Raw genomic sequence first — 26,789 nt, 5'->3', positions numbered from 1 at the left:
GAAATTCTATCAGAGAAGTGAAGCACTTTTAGTTCATGTTCTACGGAAAGTAATCGATCGTTCGTGATATTATTTAACCGAATACGGCGCTATTGGGAGGCACGGTTTTCGCGAAGAGAAACAGGAGTTTAAAAAAGCAAACGAAGCTCCAACTAACACAAAAGCTGGAAAGTTTATTGGCCAAAGAGCTTAGACACGGTACGTAAGATGTTAAAAACGGTGTAAACTGATTGGTCTTTGTAACAAGTGTGAATATTGCGAGCACCGTGAACGGTGTAACTATTTTGAGTCCTGAACGTAAGGTGAACAACGTTAATAGTTTTGGTTATTGTTTTTGAAACAGCTTATACGTTCAATACATTTTTCTTACTCGTGTACTCCATGCTCTATCATACATTGCGTATTTCACTGTATAAACGTACCGTTGTATTGCCAGATACTTTTTTTTTTTACCCGCAATGTGTTGTTTGTAAAAAAAAATTGACTTCAAATCACGGTCTTACATACAGGTCTGGTAACTCCGGCACTTTTGAGTGGTAGCGGGTGTCACCGTTAGTGAGGCACACGGTCTTGTTTCCTATCTATCCGCTAGGGGCGCCATTGGCCCGGGGTATGATAAATATCGATATACACCGATAAGATAACCTGCTCATCGAAGTTTTTAACAATTCATAACTCAGTGTAAAGTGTGCGAACGGTGGATCATCTACACAAGATCTCAAACTGTCTCAAAAGTTGTGAGCCCTCGCTTGATGTTTATGGATTTTATTGACTTAAACATTTGAGGATTCCGTTAAAATAAAACAATTATCACGCCCGCCATGGAATGCTGGTAAACATCTCAATCATTTTTTATTCGCATCTTTCTTCATTTTTGAGCGTTATTCAGGATTTTTGATTCCGAAAAATTAGCTGTTAGGATCTGATTTGTGATTGGCTCTCTCCGAGGGGGCAGCGCTGTAGACGGCGAAGACGAGAACCACGGTTTTGCCTCATTATCTGAGTAATTCCCCACCCTACTAGTTTCCGGACCTGTATGTAAGACCGTGCTTCAAATTAACCGCCAAATTTGATAATGAGGGTTATTAATGTGTCCTGCGACCTACCGGGGACACTAGTGAGCTGAATGAGCATATTGGTCTCATTGCATTTAGCGACGCGTTTTGTCGGTGAAAGTGTAATTTCTTACTGAAAAATTCTTATCGATTTTAATTACACAGTATATGGTTAAATCAAGATGTGTTAGGTGTATCAAAGGTCACTCGATTGTTTTCAATTTATATTTTTATCAAGTACCGCCGAACCAGAAAATCGATGCAATGATTCATCGTACGGAAACAAAGTTCTTCCTGTGAAATTGGAACATTATAGAAGTTTCGTCGTCGGATCGTCATCGCGGATGAGTCAGCAATGTGGTTCGACTTCCTCGTAACGATTTCCTTTTACATATAGGTCCAACAAAAGATAAAACCAACACGTAACGCTCAAGTTCTGACATCATTATGTCGGACTATAACATTATTGTATAAGCTGCGTCGTACGAATTAATATTTTTCATACTATGTGTGCTAATTTCTTTGTAGCTAGTTGATTTTTTCCTCCTTGAATTTGGCGTTTCGATACACCTGGAATTTGGACGACTATCGGAAAATTAGTGAGAGCGTTGGGGCTCAAGTCATTAGGCTGATAGTCCTCGAAAGTGTTCTTAATCGCATTCTTCGGATGCTATGGGAAAGGGAATAAGGAAAAATCACTGCACAGTTGTAAAGGTGAGCGAAGAATCAATGACATTGTATATCTGAGGAGAAGGCTTCTTCTACTCTGCTACGTCAAAGCGATCAGAACGAATCAGCTAACGAGCACGATCATTACTTTCAGCACGCCGTATTCCATCTTGTAATCGACTAAGTCGACATCGGCTTCAGCTTGAATTTGACTTTCAAGATCCCGCAGAAAAGACGAGAATACAAGTATTTCGGACCGCTTCTAACATCACCTCCTTATGCATTTTTCATAATTGAGGTATCGCGCACTTGAAGACGGCGTAACTCGGATATCGGATTTCAACGCGTACTTCGAGTTCAAAGGTGCGGACCGTCGAATGCGATACACCAAAAAAATAATTACCGGATGCTCTTAAGATAAATAATGCATTCTTGAGAAACAATTAACGGAATTTTTGAAGAATTCATCGCTATCAAAGGGCTGAACCTGAATTATTTGGTCACAGTATTTCGACATATGTATATCGAGTGAGCTGCAAAGTACGCGCGAAGAACAAAGGTCGATTAGACGTTTTATTGAGTGATTGAATTCAGCGTATCATCATGGCTGCTGAAAGTTATACTGAAAGAATACAACTGGAGAATTTACTGGAAAACGGTAGTAATAGAGTCAAGTGGTATAATTTAGAGGAAGCTTTTAAGTGTCGCATACAAACAGGAATGATAGTGAACTTCAAACACGTGGATACGAAAGCTTTTATGGAAGAATCACAGACACTTTTTGAAAAGCAGATTGAATCCGCATTGAAAAAAAAGAATGCCTTGAAAGTAAACACTGTTTTGACAGCCAAATATTTTGATTCGAAAAACGATGAGAAGATTCTTGAAGATAAATATTTTAGCACAAAGAATTCAGAGATTCTACGAACGACCGATCTGAAAGATTGGTTTTTAAGAAATGTAGTCGATCCTACCCTCAAAAAAATGGAAGAGTTTGAAGAACTGGGCTCAGGTTGGGCCTTCAGTTCGATTGATAACTTAAGAATTAACATCAACAAGTACAATCCTATGCGAGTTGGCTCACATATTAAATTACCCTCAGCTATCAAGAATAAAACAGCTTGCGTCAATGTGCGGAACAAGGACAACGAATGTTTCAAATGGGCCGTGTTGTCTGCCCTACATCCGTGTCCCAATGCGCAGCGAGTTTCGAACTACAAAAAATACGAACGTGAATTGAACTTCGATGGAATTGAATTCCCCGTACTACCGATAAAGATTCCGGATTTTGAGAAACAGAATGATATTTCTATTAACCTCTTTGATCTGCAAAAGAAGAACGGAAAGTTCACAGTACATCTTCACCACAAAACTACTCTGAAGAAAGAAAAACATGTAACTTTACTTATGATACAAAATTATTACTTCGATGAAGGATCGGAAGTAGAGCAAGATGGGAAAAGCGATGAGGAGGTGGAAATCCGATATCATTATGTTTGGGTCAAAAATCTGTCGCGATTGATCCACGGCGTTTCAAAAGAGAAAATAAAAAAACACATATGTGATCGGTGTCTGTGCTATTTTCGAAAAAAAGAAAAGTTGATTCAACATGAACTAGATTGTGAAAATTTGAATGAGGGCAAGGTCGTGCTGCCTAAACCGGGAAACAATACTCTCATGTTTAAGAATTTCAAGAATAAGTACAAGGTGCCGTTTATTGTTTATGCTGATTTCGAATGCCTTCTGAAGCCAGTTCCACAAGTTCAAAGTACTTCCAAAACCAAATTGATACACAATCATGAACCATTTGACGTAGGATTCTACTTCAAGTGCAATTATGACGACAAACTATCCTTTTACCGTAGCTATCGAAATAGTGATCATCAAGATTCGAAGCCTGCCGAATGGTTTGTGAAACAGCTTGAACAGTTGGTTGAAGACATTGAGCTAGTGTTCTGGGATCCGAAACGAATAAATGAACTGACCGCAGACCAGAAAGCGGAATTTAACAACTCATCAACTTGCCACATTTGCGAAAGGGAAATCCTGTGGGAGGAAAAAGTGAAGGACCACTGCCATCTCACGGGAAATTATCTAGGCCCGGCACACAAAGATTGCAACCTAAAGAGACAGGATTCCCGTGCGGTGCCAATCGTCTTCCACAACCTGAGTGGATACGATGCTCATTTCCTCATCAAAGACATTTCCAGGGGTTTTGAAGGTCGTATAAGTCTTTTGCCGCTGACCAAAGAACGGTACATATCATTTACAAAATATATCAAAGGCAGAGATAAAATAAACCTTCGATTCATCGACTCTTTCCGATTTATGAACCTTTCGTTGGAGGAACTGGCGTCGAATCTTCAAGAGTTGAAAATAGTGAAAAGCGAATTTTCTCCTATCACAGACGAGAAACTGAAGCTTCTGACACGAAAAGGCGTATTTCCCTACGAATATCTCGACGCGTTGGAAAAGCTTGACGAATCCAAGCTACCACCGAAGGGGAAATTTTACAGCGTTTTGAACAGTAGCGACGTCTCTGACAAAGATTACAAGCATGCGGAAACAGTCTGGAAAGAATTTGGCATCCAAACATTGGGTAAATACTCCGACCTATACCTAAAAACGGACGTTCTACTCTTGGCGGATGTCTTTGAAAATTTCCGACACAGTTGTCTCGAGGCCTACGGTCTCGATCCAGCTCACTATTACACAGCTCCAGGCCTAACGTGGGACGCGATGCTTAAATATACCAAGATTGAATTGCCCTTGATGACCGATATAGATATGGTAACGTTTATTGAGAAAGGTATCAGGGGTGGCGTGAGTCAGTGTTCCAATCGATATGCCAAAGCCAACAACAAATACATGCCGGACTACAACCCGGACGAAGATTCGAAATATCTCATGTACTACGACATCAATAATCTTTACGGCTGGGCGATGATGCAGCCGCTCCCCGAAGGTGGCTTTGAATGGGTGTCCAACCCCAGCGATTTAAATTTCCAGAACGTAGCCGATGACTCGTCGGTTGGATACATACTGGAAGTCGACTTGGAGTACCCTGAAGCTATTCACGACAAACACCGTGACCTACCTCTGTGTCCGGAGCACAGGGAGCCTCCTGGCTCGAAGCAATCCAAGTTATTGACAACCTTGTACGACAAGACTCGGTACATTTTGCATTACCGAAATTTGCAGCAAGCTTTACGAAATGGTCTTCGACTCACCAATATTCACAGAGTATTGAAATTCGATCAATCGCCTTGGTTAAGAAAATACATAGAGTTGAATAGCGAAAAACGAATGAACGCTAGAAATAAGTTTGAGGAAGAGTTTTACAAACTCATGAATAATGCGATTGCCGGTAAGACCATGGAAAATGTAAGAAAACGAGTGGACGTTAAACTTGTAACAAAGTGGAAAGGGAGATACGGGGCGGAAGCTCTTTTCGCAAAACCCAATTTTCGCAGTGTTTCTGTGTTTGACGACAATCTTGTTGCTGTGGAGTTGGGGAGGATGGAAATTTTGCTAGATAAACCGATATATGTTGGGTTTTGTGTGTTAGACCTATCGAAAACACACCTCTACGATTTTCACTACGATTACATGATATCTCAATTCGCAGATCGTTGCAAATTATTATACACCGACACAGACAGCCTCATCTATGAGGTACAATGTCCAGATATTTACGAAATCATGAAACGTGACATCCATAAATTCGACACCTCGAACTACGATTCTCAGAATAGATATGGCATTAAGCAAGAAAACAAGAAGGTTGTAGGTCTCATGAAAGACGAATGTGAGGGAAAATTGTTAAGAGAGTTTGTGGGCTTGCGCAGCAAGATGTACTGCTTACGTATTGAAAATGAGCCTGATAAAAAAAAAGCCAAGGGTGTGACGAAACCTGTCGTCGAAAACAATGTAAAGTTTGAGCACTATTTGGAGTGTTTGAATGAAATGAAAACTCGGCGTTTCAAGCAACATACTTTTCGGTCTAATTTCCATGCGGTAAATACTGTCGAGCAAGATAAACTGGCTCTTAATCCTGACGACGATAAGCGGCAGTTGCTACCCGATACGACAGACACGTTACCTTGGGGTTATCGCAAAACACCAAGATCAGTTGATATGGACACGGACTAGAAAATGTAGTCAAATATCAAAACCTAACATCAACTACAAGGATCATATTTTTTGTCACTGTAACATTCTCGATGTCAAATAACCCTGAATATTGTCAACGACTCTTTTCACACATGTTTTAAACTTTATAAACTAAAACCTTGTATTTCATTTCAAGCCGTTCTTATTTTTACTGTGAACGGCTTTTAATTTTTTTTCCAATAAATAAATATGCATTTAAAAAAAATTCTCATACTCGCAATCCGTGATGTTACATATCGGATTAATAATGACGTCATGTAATTCCTTCCGTTGGCCTCCCGTATGTCCTCCAACTTTTGCGAAAAGAAAAAAAGAACTGAATTATGCTGAAATTATTTTTCATCGACAATTCAAGTGTCGTCGTTTCCGTTCGGATTTTCTTTTCAGGCACATATATGTACTTCTTAATGTTATGAACATACATTACGGTATTGCAGCTGCTGCCTCTGACCGACTTCAATCTGTAGAGGAAGGTGGAATTTTTTTAGTTACGAGTTCCATCAATAAATAAAATAAAGCCGTTACAAAATTAATGAATGTGTTTCACAATGCATATGGACATATCATTGTTGAATAGATAATAACGTGATACGTAATGAATCGATATCGTTATATATTGTCATTATTTATTAAGTGATTCAAGAAAGGATAACTTACATCTTTCGTACGCGTTATATTATTATTATTATTATTATTATTATTATTATTAATAGTATTATTATTATCATTACTATTCATGTTATTGTTATTATTGTTTTAGGTACTTTAATACATTCTATATACAATTATCAATCTTTCATACCGAAACCGCATACGCTTAGGCTCAGAGCATTGCATGTTTCGTTTCCTCTAACATATTTGCCCGTAAAATATCGTTACAGGTATCAATGCGTATGAATCGTATCTGCTGATTATATGTATAGGCTAAATTGATTACGTCGTCTTCTTGGTATTCGGCGTTTTGAGTCGTGAAAAAACTCAATCGTGATCAACGTATTACTACAATTCGTCATTCCGACGCGAAATTACGATGCGTGACACGCGCATCGTACGAAGTTGGAACGGGGAACGAAACTGTCTACTTTTTTTCAACGGGATCCGTTAGATCCATGCCTCATTTTGTAAAATCACAACTCTCCCAAATTTTTCTCAGGCAGATGAGATCTCACTCGATTCGCGTGATTTTTCAAAAAGGATCATTCAACGTAATAACGATTGTTCGGACTGGGTTATATCAAACGATTCGAAAAAAAAATGGGAGACTTTGAATTTTATATTGGAAAGCACAGCCGTAAGACATTCGATAATAACGTTAACGCTGGATATTAACAATTGGATATACTTGCAACGAAACTATTTCTCTCGCGCAGCTTTATGATCGATGCCAAAACCGAGAGGTGATATTGTAATTAAATAGTCTCAAAATATGCCTCATATAATTATCTACACAATCACAGTTTCGTTTGACATAAAAATTATCATTTCGATTCCACAGACCGATAGTTCCGAATGAATTTCACGGGTGTTGCCTGTAATTTATATTCGTTCGGTTATTTTACATTTCAAAATTTATTTTTGTCACAATCACGAGACACCGCATCTCAACGAAATTGAAATAAAACGCCCAACATTGTTTCCTGGTCCTTTAGCCGGTCGTATTCTATCATCTACTGTATATGATATATCAATAAAATCTACGTAAATGTTATACGCTTATGAAATACGAATCCTTTTATTGATTTTCGTTATCGCCGATTATCAATACGGACACGGCGCGCTACTATATTATTATTATACAAAATTTTGAGATGAGACAAATTTTGCACGTTTCAAATAGTTTTTTAACTTTGCTCATCGTTTTTCGCACGTTTTCTTTGCTAGTCTATAAAAAAAAGCTAAAATACATGCGTGGAATATTCTATATATATAGGGTCCATATCATTTTCATAATTTTTCACAATTCATTTTTTTTTCTGATATACCAGAGTTATATTTTCGGTGTTCCTAATAGTATACATAGATTATATTCAGAAGGTTCAAAAATAATTGTTGAAAATAAAGTTCTGTACGTTTTTGTTGGTTTGTTTGAATTACTAGTTTGTTGTTGATTCTCTTACTATTATTATCATTGTTACTGTTATTATTATTGTTATTATTATTGTTTTTTTTTTCAATTTTTGTATTCGTATTTTATTATAAAATCAACCTCTCAGACTTTTACTGTCACAAACATGTTTCTCTAAGCTCAGTTTTGGAAGATTAAACACGAGATTTTTCACATGCAAGAATCACGTTAATTGCAATGTCTGACCGATTTTTATGCATAACATACAACATTATATGACAAGTTTTTCCAACGATGGTTAGAATTTTGATTCAGCTTGAAAGATACTGATAATCAATAATCAAAGTGTCCTCTGTGACAAATTATAGTTATGATCTTGCTTTCTCGGGATCTGATTCGTCTAAATTTTTCTCTTATTTGACAAATTGATTTTTAAATATTACCCAGTAATATGTTCATCGATTCCTTGATAAAAGGCGATCATCCGTTCCGTACCGAAGACTGTGATATTAAAATATGACGAATCATCAAATTGCACCGTTCGATAAATCGTATATGGAAGCCATTTTTCATATCGTTTGCGAAATCGATGTAGAAACGTTGTTTTAGAAATTTTTCCTCGTATCAAAAGTTTTTCTCAAGCAAGAAAACTTGCGGTCTTTGGTGTGCAATAATTATGTAAAAATCAACAAGCGCAGGAAGACTTCGGTCTACGAGTCTGTTGGCGGGTGTAAAATAGAAGCTGATTTCTTCGTTGCGTGGTGAGTAAAAATCTGTTGTTTTTTTTTTTTTTTTTCTTAACTTTATCAGTTTCTCCTTAGTTCGCTTTTCGTATTCCGAAAACGAGGCAGTTATGCCTAATTAAAACGCACACGAGTAAAAATTGTCAATTTTTCAGCTATACACAAATCTCCGACTTCTGCGCAACACGATTTTACGCGATTTCACATATTCTCTGTACATATTTGCAATGATTAAATTAAATTGCGTAACAATCGCGTCTTTAGCGATATACTTTTGAAAAAATCAGCCGAGTGATTCTTCACAATGTTCTGTCTTTGATTTTGCTGTATATTTTTAACGACGTTTTCATGTGTTTCAAATTTTTCAACGAATGAAAAGTGTTTAGGCCGTTTGTTGTCTTTGCGTGTTTCACAAATGTATTATACAGAGGCAGGTGAAATCTAAACGTCAGTTTTATTTTTCATCCCCTTGCACTGCGGCCATCAAAGATGTACGCGAAACGATGTAGCCAAAAGTATTTTTTGTTTTTTATTCTGCGCTCAAAAGCCTCGAGCTTTTACTCTTTCCCATTACGTCTCATTCCACAAATTTTCCATCCGATGCATTCTTTTTATCATCAATACGTATGTTAATCGATTCTGAGTAAAACGCTTTTCAAGTATTCAAACTACCTAATCGTTGTTTTCGATCAGTCGTTGTACCTTGCAAAATAATTATGACGACGCTTGTGATATATATGTATATACATCTGCCAAAAAACGAAAAAAAAAAGACAAATTATTTGAAACGAGATTTTTAACGTTTTTCGAGAAAAAAAAAAAATAAATTCATTGAAAGATTCGTGACAGTACAACGATTAGACGAATGTTGAATTTCTTATACAAGTTCAATATCAGACTATATAAAAACTCGTTAGGATTGGTAAAACCGTTGAAAAGTACCGAAAAGAGTGAAAGAGAGATCGATTTGTTCAATCTTTTTTACTCCCAGTCTCTCTCCTTCTCTCTCTCCTTTTCTCCGAGGGTCTGAAATTGACAAAGAAGTATCAAAGAAATAAAGAAAAAATACCAACATCACAACAACAGTAAAAATTCACATATCGCGTAATCACGTTTCATTCCTATTCTGATTACGATTTCGCATTAAAATATTATTATTTCCATGTTGTAATATTTTCATCAGTCGCACCAGCGACGCCTGGTATCCCATTCGAAATGACGTTACAAATATATCTATACATATATACGTATATGTTACAATGGCGAAAGCTTCATCAGGTCCTCCTTGCAGTCGGCGTTGCAGCATCCTGGAGATTCGGCGATGTCGATAAGACTGCCGCCGTTCGAGTCGCTCGGCGATGAGAGGGTGCAGATGTCGTTGAGAAAATCGAAGGTCGCTACCGCCTCGCGTTCCTTGTCGCCGTACCTCACGAAGAAGTCGTCCCGTCCGATGATCGAGGGTCTCGCCGATGCGCCCCAAGCCGACGGGATGCGGAGGACTCGTTGGGCCTGGGCCGCGGAGGCTGGGAAACCAAGCAGCAGGTCAACATGCCTCAGACCACTCTCTTGCTCTTCTATACCGGCTCTAGCGGACACAGGGGTAGCTCGGCTTAGCCTTCAACTAGTTATCCGATTTTTTTTTCCTTTCTTCGTATTTTATTTATTTTTTTTTTTTTCCAATTTTCAATTAATTCTTTTTTCTCATTCGTCCCGAAACTGACACGATCATTATTCCTCCAAGGAGATGTAACCCCGGGTGTAATCCGAATCCCGCGAACTCTTGTCATGTAAATTAATTTCAAACCGACCGTCGTCGAATAATATTCAACAATTTTCAAATATCAAACACCAAACTCGAAATCTCTCCATTTCTTTTTTGTTTTTTTTCTTTTCTCATTTACATCAATCAACCGATTAAAATTCATCGAACTTTCGGCGTTATCATTTATAAATTTTCTAACCAACGCAATTTTCATTCACCTACTGACAATTATTGCATTACGTGTTATTCGACTTTTGAACGTTTTAACGAAATTTCATCAATCTTAAGCTTCAAAATTATGATATTTTTTTCTTTTCTAACAAAATTTCGTACATTTACTTTGAAATATAATTTTCTGCGCAAGCTACGAAAAATTTTATCAACGAATCGGTTACATCTCCGTATAATCGAGGGGTTAACAAGAAATCTGCGGTTAGTAGTATGCGTATAAGTATACAGTGAATACGTGAGGAACAAAAAAAAAAAATAAAAAAAAAATGATTTCCAAAGATCGCATTTGTTTTTCGTGTATAACATCGAATACGTGTACAATGATTATAATTGTTATTATTATTATTATTATATATGTATATAAAAGCCAAGTCAAGTTCGACATATACATACATATATATATATATATAGAGATAAAGAATTCACTTCGACGCAACACGCGAGACATGATCTTATCGATCGTTTGACTTTTAATTTATCTATTGAATTTTTTTTTTTTTTTTGGTACGGATATATACGTATTATCAAATGAAAACGTCACGATCAAAACGAGTTAGAGAAATTGATCATCACTAAGCCGAACTACGTAGCTTTTCTTGTGACAATCAAAGCAGAGCGCGCAGGAGGAGCTACCATCTGAACAGAAAATACGAGAGTGGCTATGTACAGCGATAGCAGCTTTTACGAGAACGATTTTTCATCCAGTTAACATTTATTATCATCGAGCAGATATCTCGATAGTCTCGGCTTTGCAAGAATGACGACGCCGTTTCGTTTGACGGAAACCTCGTCGTATATTATGCAATTATCGCCGGTTCATCCGAGAATCTACGACTTAAAATTAATTATCGATGCGATATAAAACGCAAGAGTCTTGCTGATAATAATTTCGGTATAAGGAATTTGCGACTGACGATTATAGTGTGGTCAAAGTGAAAAAAAAGGAAAAAGCTCAAGCTTTCATTTGCGAAAAATCGCCTTTCATTTACACGTCGCAAATTTCTTTTACCGGAATTACGATATGCGATAGAATTTCGAAAAGTCAATGGCTTTCGAAGCCATTTAGGGTAAAAACACATGCTTTCTCAGATTATTTTGAAAAATTGACCTCCGGATGCAAAAGTGTCGATTAGCAAAAAGCGTGTATGTTATACATGTATGCCTGCGAGTGAGGATTCGGTGTTAAGATTAGCAATTTTTGATTATTCAATCTTTCTATTTCATTAAACAATTAACGCAAAGCGGGTGTCGCGTTATCAGAACGACGAGTAAGCGGTGAAGAGGAGCAAATTATGAGGATAATCATCGAAGCGATAACAAATAAGAACAAAGAAAAAAAGAAAAGAGAACGGAAGAGACACAAATAAACCAACAACGAGTCGAGATATTCAGCTTGATTAATTCCGCAGCGTGAGTATGAATGGAAAATGATGAAAAGTGGCTTCGCTTATTGTTAGGTCGGTGATTTAAGCGGAAAACAGATAACAATAGTGATTATAAAGAAAAAAAAAAAAAAAAAGAGAAACAAGGCGAAGGGAGGTCTCAAAGCTAAGCGATTTCAACCGATTTCAAACAACGTACAGCAAGTTTCTAGTTACCTTTCTTTTGACGTCGGTACCGATGGAGTCTGTGAAGATGACGATAATCGGGTGGCTCGTCGCCGGAATCACTTCCGGCTGATCCGCTGCTGGATGTCGCCGATGAACTTTCGCTGCTTGCCAACATAACGTCGAGCAGATTCGCCCTGGCCTGAATATTTGTCGATAAAATTATGGAGATTAATAAATTCACCTTCCTCAGGGATTCCTGGAGCCCAATTTTTCCAACGCATTTCAACTCGCTCGGCGGGCCTTCGAACCTACCTTCGGATCCGTGAAGTCTATGTCTCTTTCCACGTGGACCCAACCCGTTGGACAACAGCAGGCGAGATCAAGCTTCTCGAGGACGGTCTGAGCCGCGTCCTGAGACGCCGGATGGTCCTCGCCCTTCCGTATCATCCTGTTCAGCTCGTCTATCACGTCCTTCGACGTTGCCCGCTCGTGGAAACTCAACGTACGATCTCGACCCTCGACCAGAAGCGGACCTCGGGCTGGACTCACCTTCGAAAATGAGAACGCAAAATTTTCAAGTTGACTTTGAAATTAAGAGATACTAGTTTCGACCCGATATTGAGCTTCGAAATTTATAGTTCAACTGCGCTCTTCACTGAACAGATAACTTCGAAACCGTTCGTACGATTGTTTTTTTTTTTTTTATTGAGAATGATTGCACCAGTCAACGCCAATTTTGAGTCTGGATTATAGATGTCAAATTTTTATTTCCTTGACGTGATTAATGAAAGAAAAGCTAGTTTTATTAGATGATGTTTGCTTTGTGTTTCAACCTGTTACTACCTGCTGCTCATATTAAGATTTTGGTTATTATTCAATGTATAAAATTAAAATTTACTCATTTAAATATAAACTAACAAAAAAAAAAAAATTCTTGACACGTGTTTACAGCTCTGAACTGAACTCTATGTGTTATACATTACAGACGTCTTAAAATTCGTTAAGATAGCGAAAAACGTCCTGGAGAAAAGAGACTACATTAGATATTTTAGTTTCGATGATAACTACGAGTAAGTTGAACTTGGAAACGTCTGGTTTCTTCGTTTCCGATGTTGGACGATATCGTAATGACGTGAAAAGTGAATGCAAGCGGTGATTTTAGTCACTCGTTAAAAGTGTCTCAGCTTCAACGATATCGTTAACCATTTTTCCAAACTTCACAGCTTATGGAAATAAAGATAAAACTAGATAAATGTCACGTGTAACCAATAATTTGAATAATTGTTGGTTAACTGAGAACCTCTCCCTAATACGAATATCAGTTATTCAAAGTTGCGACTTGAAAATCAATCTCGAAAACTTAACCACCCTTCTCTATCAACGGAAACGTAATTTGATCGAAAAGGCTAAAAAATTGATCTACCCGAAAGATAGACTCATTTCTGTATAGAAAATCACAACCTCGCGAATCGGGTGGAGTTTTCTGATCGTTGTAATGTAAAAAAATTATGGGCTTTCCGCGATTTCCGAGAGACTTACGACGGTACTGGGGGTTGAGGAGGTGGCCGCTTCCTCGTCTTCTTCGGGAACGGCGCCGAGTTCGGAGGGAGCTACGGTTGTGTAGGAAATTCCACCGTTGCAGGAAACGGTACTGATGATCCTTTCATCGGGCGCCAAAGACGGGACCAATATCTGCTCGAGAATATCATCGCCTGGCTCCATTTCCACGGAATTTTCATGACCGCCGTTTTCCTTGTCGCCCGAGCCCGACTCGGCTGTTTCGCAAACTCGCTCGTTCTGACTTACGGCGCAAGCTGCGATCGCTGCTTGAACAGGATAAAGAAAGAAAAAAACAATGCAATATAGCATTTGGGTGTGCACAAACTACAGTGTTCAAAAACTTTTCATACATGTTACACAAGATATGCACTGCTGGATAAAATGCTTAATATTTAAAATGAAAAATGCATAATACAATTTACGTTTAAAATGCCTATTTCAAATGAAACCATTTCAAATGTTACCAAGAAGTGGAGACACGAAGAATCCTGATAGAATATCATAGAGCAAGATATGGAAAGACAAGAAACTCGTCAATATTTGTATCGTGTTTTTGAATCCTATTCTACGATACTCTTCGACACCTGATCGCGATCTATAAAATCCTTCCGGACTTCTCAAGATCCCTGAGAAACACTGACCTTCGTTTGGATTCGGGGTTTCGTTGCAGTTAGCAGCGTCGTGATAATAGTGCGGTAATTCCGCCAGGTACATCTGTTGCTCGGCGATGAACGATAGAACGTTCTGGAGGGCCTGTTCCCTTTCCGGAGGTTTTCCCCCCCTCGAAGAGGTACTCGCGAGGCTTTTAGTGCTCTCGAATTTAACCAGTCTGTAAAAATCCCGGGTGAAATCGGTTCCGACCGACGGAGAGTCCGGATCGTCGCTGCAGCCGGAAAGAGCCGCGGAAGATCTTTTGCTGGAGTTTTCCGGACCGCCTTCTTCGCTGCTCCAAGAAGCTCCGGGACTCGAAGCGTACGGCCATGGTCCGCTGGTTCTCGCATCCATGAGCAGAGCCACCTGGTTAAAGCGTTCCAAAAGTTACTCGCCATGTTGGGACGAGTCCTTTCCACCTTGCCTCGTCTTCCCGCAACTCACCAATTCACCGCCCGCTCGGTCCGCCAGGTAGCTTGCTCCGTTCCACAAACACTCGTTCGCGTCCTCCTCGAGCTCCAGAGGATTCTGCTCCTTTATCGCCGGCAAAGCGGGAGTGATCGCTGGTTCCTTCCACGTCGATTCACCCTGGGCAAGGTCCTCCGTCGACAAGGAAAAACTCCAATCCTCAAGTTCAGCTCGGTCGTATTCCAGCTCTAGGAGATCGCGGTGCTGCTGGGCACTTCTGGTGTCGTCCAACCTGAATTGGTTTCGTTGTTCGTTTAGTCATGTTTTCGATATAGACGAGCCTTATGACGACGTTTCGGAGCTTCTTTAATATATCTATGGAAAGCTTTGAACTTTCTAGTAAAGAATTGAATGCAATCACACGAAGTTATCACTAAAACCAAACTTTTGAAGGATCCCTATCACCAATCAATGTCAGAATTTTTCATATACAGTACAAAAAAAAAAAAATCTTCACAGCGTGAATGATCTCCACAATCAACGATCGTGAATCGGAAGTATATCATGTAACCTATTTCCGATGAAATTAGACTTTAAGACAATTAAATACATTCCGGACATATAATGTTACCGATGCAGCAAACGAGGACTAAAATCTCGTCATTCGACGTTTGCGTGCGTCAAAAAATGTCCCAAAAATAATTCAAAGTAAACCAACGCATCGTGACTAGTAGCTTTTACCCACCTCAGCCACTGCTGGACGTATTCCGCATCCCAACCCTCTTCTTCTACGAGAAGAACGGACGAACCAGACGGACTTGCTATATTGTAGGGAGAAAGGCTGGCGGTGGTGGTAAGTTTCAGGCAAAGATGACTGTCGGAAAAGCTCCGCATCACGTGCTGATAGGGTAGTAGATCTTTGGTTGGTGGATAGCTGTGCCTTGGGTTAATTCCTACGGTTAGATTTAAGGGTAAAAAAAGTACATCCGGATCCCCGGCGTCGAGGGTCACGAGACGAGCGTCGGGTGAGACGTCGGCTTCCGTTTCGTCCGTGGCTTCCTTCAGGTCCTCCAACCCTCTCGCCGGTTCTTGTCGGGTTCCTTCGCCCTGAACGTCGCTCGACATCGTCGAGTAACCCTCGTCCCTGTTCCCACTCTCCGGACTCTCGCTGCCCTCTTCTTCCGAGGGTTTTTGACCTGGCGTGAGTAAATGAAAGAAAGACAATTTTGAAAAGATCTTTAACGAGGTGGTTGTGAACGAATCAGTTCCTCGGATTTTCCAGTCCACGAAAGGTTCGAAACCATTCGCACCCCGCAAGTTCAGGATCACAGTTATCTTGCTGGCTCCAGAGCTTCCGGTTCTCAGTGTCCGGACAACTTCAACTCACCCAGAGGCCTGGCCCTGCGACATTTGGCGGTGGCCATGACGGGGATCTGAAGGTTCAAGGACCTCGGTCGCGTAAGCGGAACCCAAGCGGCGTCGAGGCTCAGGGCAGCGACCAGAGCGGCGGGTCCAGCCTCGAGAATTCCGTGAATGAGATCGGTGGGACTTCCGGGACTTGTGGCTTGAGCCAGGAGTCCAGAGAGCGCCCGATTCTGGGCTTCGAGTTCGCGGATGCGCCTCTGAAGAGCCCCGATTTCCTCCCTCAGACCCTGAAATCAAGAGGAATCGGTATAAAGGAGACGTGCGACGTGTGCGTTGGTTGGTTTGGTGATGATATTTTGGCGATGATCGGCTATCGACGAACGGTTAAAGCTAGGGTGAACCTTTTGGGAGAGCAGGGCGCGGACGACCTGGTTGGCGACGTCATCCAGACACCGTTCGTACTGTCGACGTTGAGCGTCGGCGTCCCGCGCCAGAGCCGCGTGCTCGGTCTCGAGGTTGGCCAGCCTGGCTACCAGGGCGGCGTGGACTTCACCGGCGCAAGCAGCCTCCAGACCCCGAAGTTGACCTCGAAGAGACTCGCTCTCGAGCTGGAGTTTCGATATCTGGGCTTGGTACTGGTGCACTCGAGCCTGCAGATGGAAACCATGGAGGACTTAGGGTCTAGGGGCGGGTATAATTTATGACCAAGGACCGCATGCAGTATTAGAGATGGGTGCACCAGTGAAAATGCTGAATTGTCAAACTCTAAGGTAACGGTTAAATCGATAATCTTGAGTACTTTAAGGGATTACACATACCTGGGTAGGTCAAAAATACCGATTTTTTAAAAAGATGGTCATTCGAACGTACTATTCTTTGAGTGTTTACCCTGGAAATTTTATAAATTCGCAGTATTCGCGAAGTTGTAGCGTTTTGTAAGCGATCGGGTGAGCAGCGATGTGGGCATCAAAATAAGGAAGAACGAGGTTGACGCGGCAAAAAAATAAAAGATCTAATGGAAGCGTCGACATCTCAGAAAGATCCGTCATGCGGCCCAGGATTCGACGATTTCTCGTCAGTTTAAAATGAATCAGTTATTTCATTGCGAGTGTAAACTGTACTTAAAAGTTTAAACGCGCCTTTCTCGAAACGGTGTTTTCGAAATCGGTACCAGAAATATCTCCGCGACTACTGAACCTATCGAGATCTAGTTTTGCACAGTTATGTTTCACACAATAATCTAGTACTTATCCAGCCGTTTTTGCGATACCTGGCATAGCTTTTTTTCTCATCATAAGTACTGAACAATTTTGAGGTAAAAAATCGCCTGTTTTTTATTCCAGAGACTGCCATGATCCGAAAAAATGTAATTTATAAATTCCGGATCGATAAGTACTGGCTTTATCTATCTACTTGAAGAAATAATTTTTTCCTTCGGATAAAAAATGTCGGGGGTACGTTTGTTACCGCAAACGCTACCGACAAAAACACGTCCCAAAAAAACGACCGTAACGGTTTTACCGTTTAAAATAGGTATAGAACGATTGTTCAGTAAAATTCAGTTTTATACACGAAACAAATTCTTCAACATAACCCTAGTCTTAGAATTTCAAGGCATATGCAATCCCTTAATACCGTAAAATCACTGAACAGTACCCAAGTAACTCTAAAGGGTTAAATTCGCAATTGTCAAAGTTCGAAACAGACTTTTCGTCAAAACTGACTCCGAAATTTGTCAATCGATCAAAATCCGCGGTAAACGCTTCATTCGAAATTTTTCCACCATATTGGGGTTAAGCCCTTACACCAGACACGTAAGGGTTGCTAACGCGGCTAGTTTCGACCGTTCGGAATGACTTACTATCCGCGAGTCTGACCATCTTCCCACTAACTAACGTTAATCCTGAACTTTGATAATTCGAAACTCGAACCCTCGCCCCAAGAATTCATCCAGGAGGCAGTTTTCCCCCTGGAATCGAGATACTGAAAGAGTTTTCGTGTTGCAGCCGTTAAGTACCTACAGAGGGATGCAGAATAATGGCAATGCTCTTTCTTACACCTTGCACGGGGTGCGATGCCTGATATATTTTCTGCACTCGGTGCCGCTCTCGCTTGCTCGCATCGCGCTTAACTGTAATAACAAGACAACGTCGTCGGTGCGGGGGTTGTCGGTACCATTGCGGCGGTACGTGGAGCGTTATTAGGAGAAAGACGGTTAGCGTTAAATTAGGGTATATATACGAAGCTGTCAGGGACAGGGGTGCTAATAGTGGAAGCGTGTGCCTGATTTATAACAGGCGTACCAACCGACCCGAACTCTCTCCCGATTCCAGCCCCTCGCTAATGTCTTCGTCCCTGCAGACTAGGGGAGAGCCTCGCCCCTCATCGCGACACATTGGTGCACTTCAAAAGAATTCAAACTCAACCTTCCTCCCTCTCCGCGCGCTTTTTCTTCGTCTGCGTGTTACGAACACGCGGCGGCGTACGGCTTCCTGCCAAATGGCAAGGATCTTAATTAACGCAGATTCCGTGAAATTCCGAACCCCGCTTGATCAAAACTTATGAAGAACGAGGCGTGGTGGCAACGAAAAGGAGAAAGGAATTGTTATCTTCTCGCTTTTTTCGAGTCGATGTGCCCCATACATTTACGCCTCTTACGAAAATTAGCGTCTTTCAGATTTCTTACGGAAACTATCACGTTTTAATTACTGTAATAAGGATTTTCTGAAGATTTGTGCGGTGCGCGGGTCAAAATAAACGCGTAAATATCCTCGAGATTGCGTTAACGATGCGTATCTATCTCAGAAAAATCAATGCTTGTTTTACAGGTTCTTTACAAATGTTTAATAATTATTCCATACCTAAACTATCCGTAATCTTGCTACAACAGTGCGACAACTATCGAATCTCATCGGAGATGACTAAATCAGTATTTTTGGATTTTTACACCCAGCAACACTAGACTCTTACCAATCTGTATTAAAACGTGTTATTTTTCGCATTGAAAACGACAACTGTTTTTCGTAAGAGGCGTCGATACACGAAGGTTCGAAGATACGGGAACGCGGAACATGATCGATAAGAAATTAACGAGTCTGCTCGAGGCAGCGCCGTGCGGGGAAATTCGAGGGACGGGGAAACTGCAGCCGTTATCCAAAATTACGACTCTTTTGGCGTGAAACCGCGCGTGAACGCGATAGCGTGAATTTATTACGCGTTACGTTATGCCGGCCGACGTTACTGGCACGGCCCGTTAGACGCAGAGGATGGCATTGTCCTTGCGCGACATTAAGTTCGACGCCCGCCGCAAAGCTTCACATGCGCGAAATCTGCCGATGACAGGATTTCATTCGCAAGTTTGCTCGCCGTTTCGAGTGTGTTCGTTACGCCTCGAAATCACGCACGTTTCCATTGGGAATAATTCGGAATCCCGCGAACCTCGCGACACCTGAAATCTTTACGAGAATGAAGTTTGTAACGTTAGACACTGCAACGAAGCATGTTTAAGAAAAATCGCTGCTTCGCATCTCGGGGAATGTCAGAGACTTGGTAAACCGTTATAAACAAAATATACCTTGATTTTGAGAAACCAACCATACCTGAAAGTAATTTTTAAATTTACCAATAACGTTGCTAACTTCAGCCTGATCAATTTTTAACGCGATCATGCAAAAGCTCGATCGAAAACTCTGGTAATAAGGTCTTGAAGAGTAAACGCAACTTGGTAAGCTGTACGAAAGTGCTGAGTGATGAATTTCATTTGCTTATCGTTAGTATCCGACTGATTAGTACTCGTTTACCAGTCGAATATCGCAACCCGGAACAAGAAAAGATTTGAGCTTTCGATAAATCTTAATCGATCGAAATTCGAAACAAATCCTGTGATAAATATCATTGCCGTCTCCTTCGCATCGGATGTGACCAATTACGGATGGAATCAACATCCACGAGTTGCCCGCACAAATCATCCCGTTTTTCGTGACCGAGGAGAGTGGTAAAATTACACTAAACTACGTGTCCAGGTGGTGTTGTAATAATTAGGCGAGTAAACGAGATCGCCGAGCGAATTTCTTTCGAGAGACTCAATTAAATAAACGCTTCAATTATACACACGTGACTGAATTAAAACGTTGCAGGCGACTGCAACTGCATGTAAAGCTGTAAATGGCTGCCGGTACCTGGTTAAACATACGTACATGGGTATTATAACCTAGTATAACAACGTATAATAATTGCATAAAGTAGCAAAGCCGGTTTCCGCACGCTATGTAATAACTGCAAACTCAACGACGTACTTCATCCATTATTACCGACTGTTTCTTCTTCGCTTTTCTTCCGCTTTCTCGTCTTGGTAAGTTTTTTTTTTTTTTTACTTTTTTTCTTCAATGGCTTGCATTAAACGCGCGACGAGAATGTCGAGCGGTTATACGGTAGAGTAAAATTCTCCGCGATCAATTATTTGACGATAATTAATATACAATAAAGGCGATAGCAAAATCAGGCATTCGAGTTTTGTCGATTTTAATTTCATCGCATCTTACGATCAAACGTATCGCGCGAAGCGAAAACATGAAATGTGGGTAAAACTTGCGATTGCACGAAGCGAGAAACGTGAAACAATAAAAAGGAGAACGTAAGTCGAGTTGTGATAAAAATGAAGAGAACTGTGGTCTGTTTTCAATATGTGGCATCCTGCTTTCTATACCAAAAGATCCTCCCAAATGCGTATTTCATGTTCCAACGTATGATTTATCGGACTGTTTTTTTCCTTCCGCGAAACATTTCTCCCTGCAGTTCTAATAACAGTATAACATATCATGGGCCACCGATAGGAGTGTTCTTTTTCGAATGATCATCCCATGCATCTCGAGCCTCGAAATATGCACCCCAATTCTGATCCCTGACTTGAGCGTAAGCTGCTGGTATATATCGAAAAAAAAAAACTAGACTATCGTCGTGTGACGGAGTGCAGCGAATGGATGAAAGTATGCGAGTAGATTTTGTGTCTGCATAAGTTTACATATCTCACCTCGTAAGATAGGGTGAGAGCAGTTTTTTCCTGCTTCAGCTGTTCCGCTCGTTGTTTCTGCTGCAAAATACCTCTGGCAGATTCCTCCATCCTGTGAAACAAAAAATGAGGGGAAAAAATCAGTGGTTGACATGCATCGATTATCAGTGAATAAATGGGAGAAGAATGTGGTTTTTTTTTACTATCGGGGGGATCGAACGGCGGTTAAATATTCCTCGGACGACGTCAACGACCTTTTGCGTAATCCGTGCGTCGTTTCAGCTGACCTTACGTCGACGTCGAGACGGCGACGTCGGCGAGACTTGGCGGGGTGAAAACGGAGCCGATGTTTGCTTTAGCAACAAATTATTTTGACAGAGAGAGAGAGAGAGAAATGCCTTTATTCAACATCTTCCGGAGCGATATACCTCCAAAAAACGACGCGAATGTATAACAACGTAAAAACATATTACAAAGTATATAACATTTAATTCAACTCAAGTCTATGCTGATTACAGAACACTGTGCTTATCGTGACAATATTGCTGAAGCTAGTCAACTATAAGCTGAATCAAAGAGGCAAACTCAATTAAAAACCGTCGCATTGACGCGTCATGACTGTACCACGGTGTTCCGTCGCGTATAATTACCGCATTAATTGTATGCCCGAAGGCGAGGTTTCCATTCGTATATAGCGCCTCGCAATATGTCCTGCTGAAGAGCTGTTTGTCGCCGAGGTGTCGAGAACGGGTTTGGGTATCCATTTCCTCGAGAGTAACTGGGAAAGATCGCGATACCCTCAGTCTGGATAATCACTAATTAGCAATGTTCCTGTTCATAATGCGATCACCCCTAAAGTTTGGTAGTAGTCGAGAACTCGGCTCCCTTGTCTCTCACTCTCTCTCTCTCTCTCTCTCTCTCGCTTTCTTACTCTCTTCGAGGTAATGGAGACGCCTTCGAGCCGTCTTCGGAAACCTCTTCGCAACCTGGAACCCTGGGTGGCAACGCCCTTGACGTCCACGTGTCGCTTTATACTCACCCGACTCGACGTCCGGAGGATAATTAGCATCGTTAACCAATTACCGTCCGCTTTTTCGACCATTCAAGTGGTTCCTGATCGGCCAAAATCTCAGCGTTTGATGCCTCCGGAGAGGCTACTTCTGATCGGATTACAATCATCCTTATTTTTTATAATTGGTCGATCGATGAGGAAGTTCTTTTGTTCCGGAGGGAGGAGTTTTTAGGGAAAGAGAATCTTGAGGAGGAGGTCGCCACTCGTTCGGGGATTGTGATTTGCGAGGACGAAAAAGCTACCGCGGTGTAATAATACATCCTGCGTAGAAAAGATGCAGCGTTCGCATCCTTCGGGAGTAAGCTCTGTACGGTATGAGGGAGGAATGACGAGTGGTTGGATTTTCGATTCTGCATAAATTACTCTTCTATACCTGCATATAATGTATCACGAATGCGAAGAGAGAAGGAGAGAGAGGGAGAGAGGGAGAACAATGTCTGGCAAATAGCAATCATAAGCGCAAACAGCCGAGTGGCTCGTCAGGAACCCTTGCACCCTCCCTCTCCCTCCTCCTCCTCCTCCTCCTCCTGCTCCTTCTCCTTCTCGTCCTGCGGAGAATGGATACTCGCTGCGGGGAAGCCGGCAAAGCCTCTTTAGGATACACGCAATACGAGAGAAGACAAGAGAGTTGCTCCAGAGACAAGAGGCAGGCTGCCGGGCTTAGCTCCGAGGCTTCGAGGAACCCAAGAACTTCTCCAACCCACGTCGGGCTCAAGGCTTAAGGTTACCTACCGCAATGCTTTGACTAACAAGATGTCCGGGATCCGTCGCGACGCCTCGGCGGAACAGTTTCTGCAGATTTTCCCACCTTCCCGAGTCTCTCTTATTCGCTTCTTCGGCGAGTGAAAAATAAAAAATCGTTTCATTTTCCAAGCTCTAAACGTCAAGTCTTACTCTTCAGCTCGAATTTTCGATCTAATTTTATTCGATTAAATGTTTGCATAATTTTAACGAATAATCTCCAAGTTAGTACTAAAGAATACTCTTATCACCGTAAGATAACATATCGAGGACTTTGAAAGGTGTGGAATGTATGAAGTCTTGAGTAAACGTACCACAAAAATCAATGTCAATCGATCAATCCAACGATGAATAAAGTTGTTCTAATTTTCAGATCATAAAATTCAGAATAAATTGATGCGGAGGCTAATATATTGAAAATTTGAAACTCGATAGAAAAAATGTACAAAAAAAAAAAAAAAAAGTCAAGTGCAGCGAAATTATTTACAACATTTTTTGTCTCGTTAATTGGCCTGTGATGAAATATCAACAATTATTAAAAAACTGGTCAGCTGAGAACTCGCAGAGTGTATTTATATTCTCGAGCTGTGTAGCAATTTGTTTTTCTTATACATGTAATCAAATGTGCCTACTGGAATCCGGAATGCTCTACAAGTTCACAAAATGCGGCAGTTTTCGGGAAAAAGGACAAACAAGGCTGAAAGAGTTGGGCTTCAAGCTATTTTCGCGAGCGGTAGGTGCAGTTTCCTATATAAAATGCAGGATCAATTTTGCAGAGAAATTTCGTCTACGCGGTTGGTATGCGATGCGGTTCGGGCCGGTAGTCGTAGTATTTTGCGGTATCGCGGCAATAACGACCCTCGTCGAACCAATTTCCCCTCAGCACATGGCTGCTACCACCGGCACCGACTAACCATTCCACTATGATTTACAACTATTGCCGGCCAAACTCGATTATAATGATTCAAGAGCATATTGACCTGAAATATGATCACTGTAATGCCAACCTATAGTTATCACGTGTCACCGAGGTGCTGGCCGGGTTTCACCTACGTAACCATATGTTCACTTCACTATGTTTCATCGATGGCTGTAGAACTCGACAGAAAGGTGAGAAAACAACGCAAAAACATTGCTCTAGTGTTTGAATAGAAAAATTATAATAGACAGCTTGATAAAAATATTTTTGTAATTATTTATCGTGGATGTGAAACGTGGTTGCGCAAATTAGGGTTTCGTTGTTGCACAACTTTTGAGAAACGTCTAAAACTATAACTTGAAAGGTTGTTTCGCTATTCAAAGAGTGAAATCAAGAAACGGAACGAGGGGAAAAAAAAAATGAGATGTGTTGAAAACGAAGAAACAGCAAGAGACCCACGTAAAAACGGCGTCTTCTCCGGCATTCTAATCTTGTTATTCGCTTGGCAGATATTCGATTTGAATGAAAAGCGATACGAAAACTTTTACCGGTTACTTCGGAAAAGCAGAAATAACATTCTTACAGTATCGAGTACGGTACGTGACAACCCCGTGTTCACGCGAGTCGGAATGTAAAGAAGGTAAAAAGTATTCTTCTTCCGACTTACGTTCCAAGCGTTGTCTCTTCTGCTCAATCAAACTTTCACGTACCCATGCGGGGCAAAAAACAAGATAAGCAAATGCCTCGACATCGTTTTCGCATTTTGATATCACCTACCGCGATGCACTCTCGATAAGAATCCGAACACAATTTTCTCACTCTCGTTTCTCAAATTCTTGTAAGAGAAAAAAAGAAAAAGAAGAACGATAACGATAACGAAACAAAATGTCGTCTCTTAACTTTACCACGAGACGAATAAATCAGAGGAATAATTTAATCTGAGAATTTCCTAGAAAAGTTTTCTCCAACTTTCGTTAGTTCTGCTGACGTACGTAGAATAAGAACATGCACGGAAACAGGATGCGACGCGTGCCTGTATGTGTATTCGAAACGCGATACGGAGACGGTAAGGAGGCCGGCAAAGATTCAAATCGAATGTAGGGCGAGTGATAAGCTGAGGGTGAATTCTGCGACGTAAGGAAAGGGAAGGGAAAAAGGAAGAGAAGAGAAGAAAAGAATTCGACACAGTCGCGATTCGGCGTCGCGACGTCTGGCGCCCAGTGAAGAGAAGTTCGCGCCGAAACCGCCCATGAAAACAAACCGTTTCGCGAAAACGTGCCAAGGACGAACGCGGATGGAATCTCTATTTCCCAGGTCATGTCGCTGCAGTTTCGAATACGTACGTATTTCTGCTTGTAGTTCGGAGAACGCGGAAAGTTTGCGAGGACGACGGAAATTCGTCGGATGTTTCGAGCTTGTTATTTGCGGGTATAACTTTTTTATTGCATTGTTTTTCGCTTATTTCTTTTTCTGTTTCTTTTATCGTTGCATTCTTCACGTAATACCAATTCTCTTAGAGAGATTCGAAAAAAAGAAACTAAAGTTATCAACAAGAGCTTCGATATCGATTATTCGTTGCAACAAACCTTGAAAAATTTAGTATAATCGTACAATTTTACCCCGTGGTAATTTGTTTTGCTTGGAAAATTATTCTTTGCACTTTATTTTCTCCAAATAGTCAATCGAATAGTAATAATTACGTATTTAAAGACGACAAAAAGATGATGGAAAACATTGTCATGGTGGAATTTTACAAAATTGTCTTCTGAATAAAATTAGATATCGATATAGCAGATTTTTTACCATTTCAAAGCTATTCGAGACGTCGGAAATTGTCATTTGAAATGCAAAACCTTTTATCGCACTTAAATTTTCAAGCGAATGAGCGTAGCGTAAGGATTTGTTTATAAGTTGTTGCAAGAAACGTGTAACCGTCTCGTCAGGAAATGACAAACAAAAAAGTATCGATTTTCAACTGACTTTCTTATTACATAATAAAATCTGAGAAAACGCTTCTGTATGAAGTTAATTAACCCAAAATGAAAGAATCGAGTAAGTTACCGCATAAAAATTCCACCTCGAGCGTGATGTATAACCTGTTATATAATTAATGAAGGGAAAAACTGTACGCGTGATCGGTTAGGGTATTAGGATCGATGCGTGTCAAGGATCTATTTCAAAGCTCAGTTCTAATCACGCCACCTGCAGCAGCAGCCTCGAAGAAATAACAGTGGATTTGTATATAATACCGGTATACCTATAATATATCTTTACGACTGTTGATTATATACATAAAGTATAGTATATTATATAAGCGTGTGTATACATTATTCCATGGCAATCACGAATCACGCGATAACTCGTGAAATGATAAAATATTTCACGATATTATAATATAATCGTGTGAATGTGGTATAAAATTTTTTCGACGTAGGAAGGAGCTGACCATTATTATACATTGCAGTGTATGATAAATAAACGGAAAGCGATATGCTATAAATAGCGATAAAAGCCGGGTACTGCGAGAATCGGTCAAATTTACGATAGTGAAGTTAGTAACGTTGTCGTAACGAAACATTGGGAAAAAAAATTCACCGTTTTCTTAATTTTACAATGAATTTTAACGAACTGTATTTTGTTTCATTACGGTTTACTGAATTTCATACAATTCCAAAAAACGGTGAAGCAAAGATTTCACCACGGCATGAATCTTTACGATAACGTTACCAACTTCAATATCGTTTAAATTTCACCTTCTGAGAATTGCGTCGAGTGCAGATTACACACCTCGCATATTTGAGATTATACTGTACGCGA

General features: G+C 40.7%; 2 protein-coding genes across 9 annotated transcripts in view; one reads left to right on the top strand and one right to left on the bottom strand.

Annotated features, from left to right (window-relative positions):
* The first annotated feature begins 1,227 nt into the window (after positions 1–1,227).
* LOC107217324 lies at positions 1,228–5,876 on the top strand. The gene is made up of 2 exons (XM_015654821.2): positions 1,228–1,769; positions 1,879–5,876. Exon 2 carries the CDS (start codon positions 2,328–2,330, stop codon positions 5,874–5,876), a length of 3,549 nt encoding a protein of 1,182 aa, XP_015510307.2. The 5' UTR covers positions 1,228–1,769; positions 1,879–2,327.
* A 2,101-nt stretch (positions 5,877–7,977) lies between these two features.
* Positions 7,978–26,789, bottom strand: part of LOC107217344 — a 163,811-nt gene continuing 144,999 nt past the window's right edge. For 2 of the 8 annotated variants that reach the window (XM_046741666.1, XM_046741672.1), the window contains 10 exons: positions 21,262–21,352; positions 16,634–16,882; positions 16,255–16,519; positions 15,613–16,063; positions 14,904–15,159; positions 14,450–14,825; positions 13,788–14,080; positions 12,561–12,797; positions 12,297–12,447; positions 7,978–10,228 (listed from right to left, as the gene is read on the bottom strand). In XM_046741666.1, the coding sequence (XP_046597622.1) occupies positions 9,960–10,228; positions 12,297–12,447; positions 12,561–12,797; positions 13,788–14,080; positions 14,450–14,825; positions 14,904–15,159; positions 15,613–16,063; positions 16,255–16,519; positions 16,634–16,882; positions 21,262–21,352 (2,638 nt within the window). In that variant the 3' untranslated portion in view covers positions 7,978–9,959. Of the gene's footprint in view, positions 10,327–11,128; positions 11,335–12,296; positions 12,448–12,560; positions 12,798–13,787; positions 14,081–14,449; positions 14,826–14,903; positions 15,160–15,612; positions 16,064–16,254; positions 16,520–16,633; positions 16,883–21,261; positions 21,353–26,789 lie in introns of those variants that run through there. The other 6 variants (XM_046741667.1, XM_015654845.2, XM_046741671.1 and 3 more) reach the window with 6 other exon arrangements.

Source organism: Neodiprion lecontei, chromosome 5 (assembly GCF_021901455.1).
Source record: "Neodiprion lecontei isolate iyNeoLeco1 chromosome 5, iyNeoLeco1.1, whole genome shotgun sequence".
NCBI lineage: Eukaryota > Metazoa > Arthropoda > Insecta > Hymenoptera > Diprionidae > Neodiprion > Neodiprion lecontei.
Note: the sequence above shows the minus strand (reverse complement) of the source record. Positions and strands in the feature narration are given on the sequence as shown.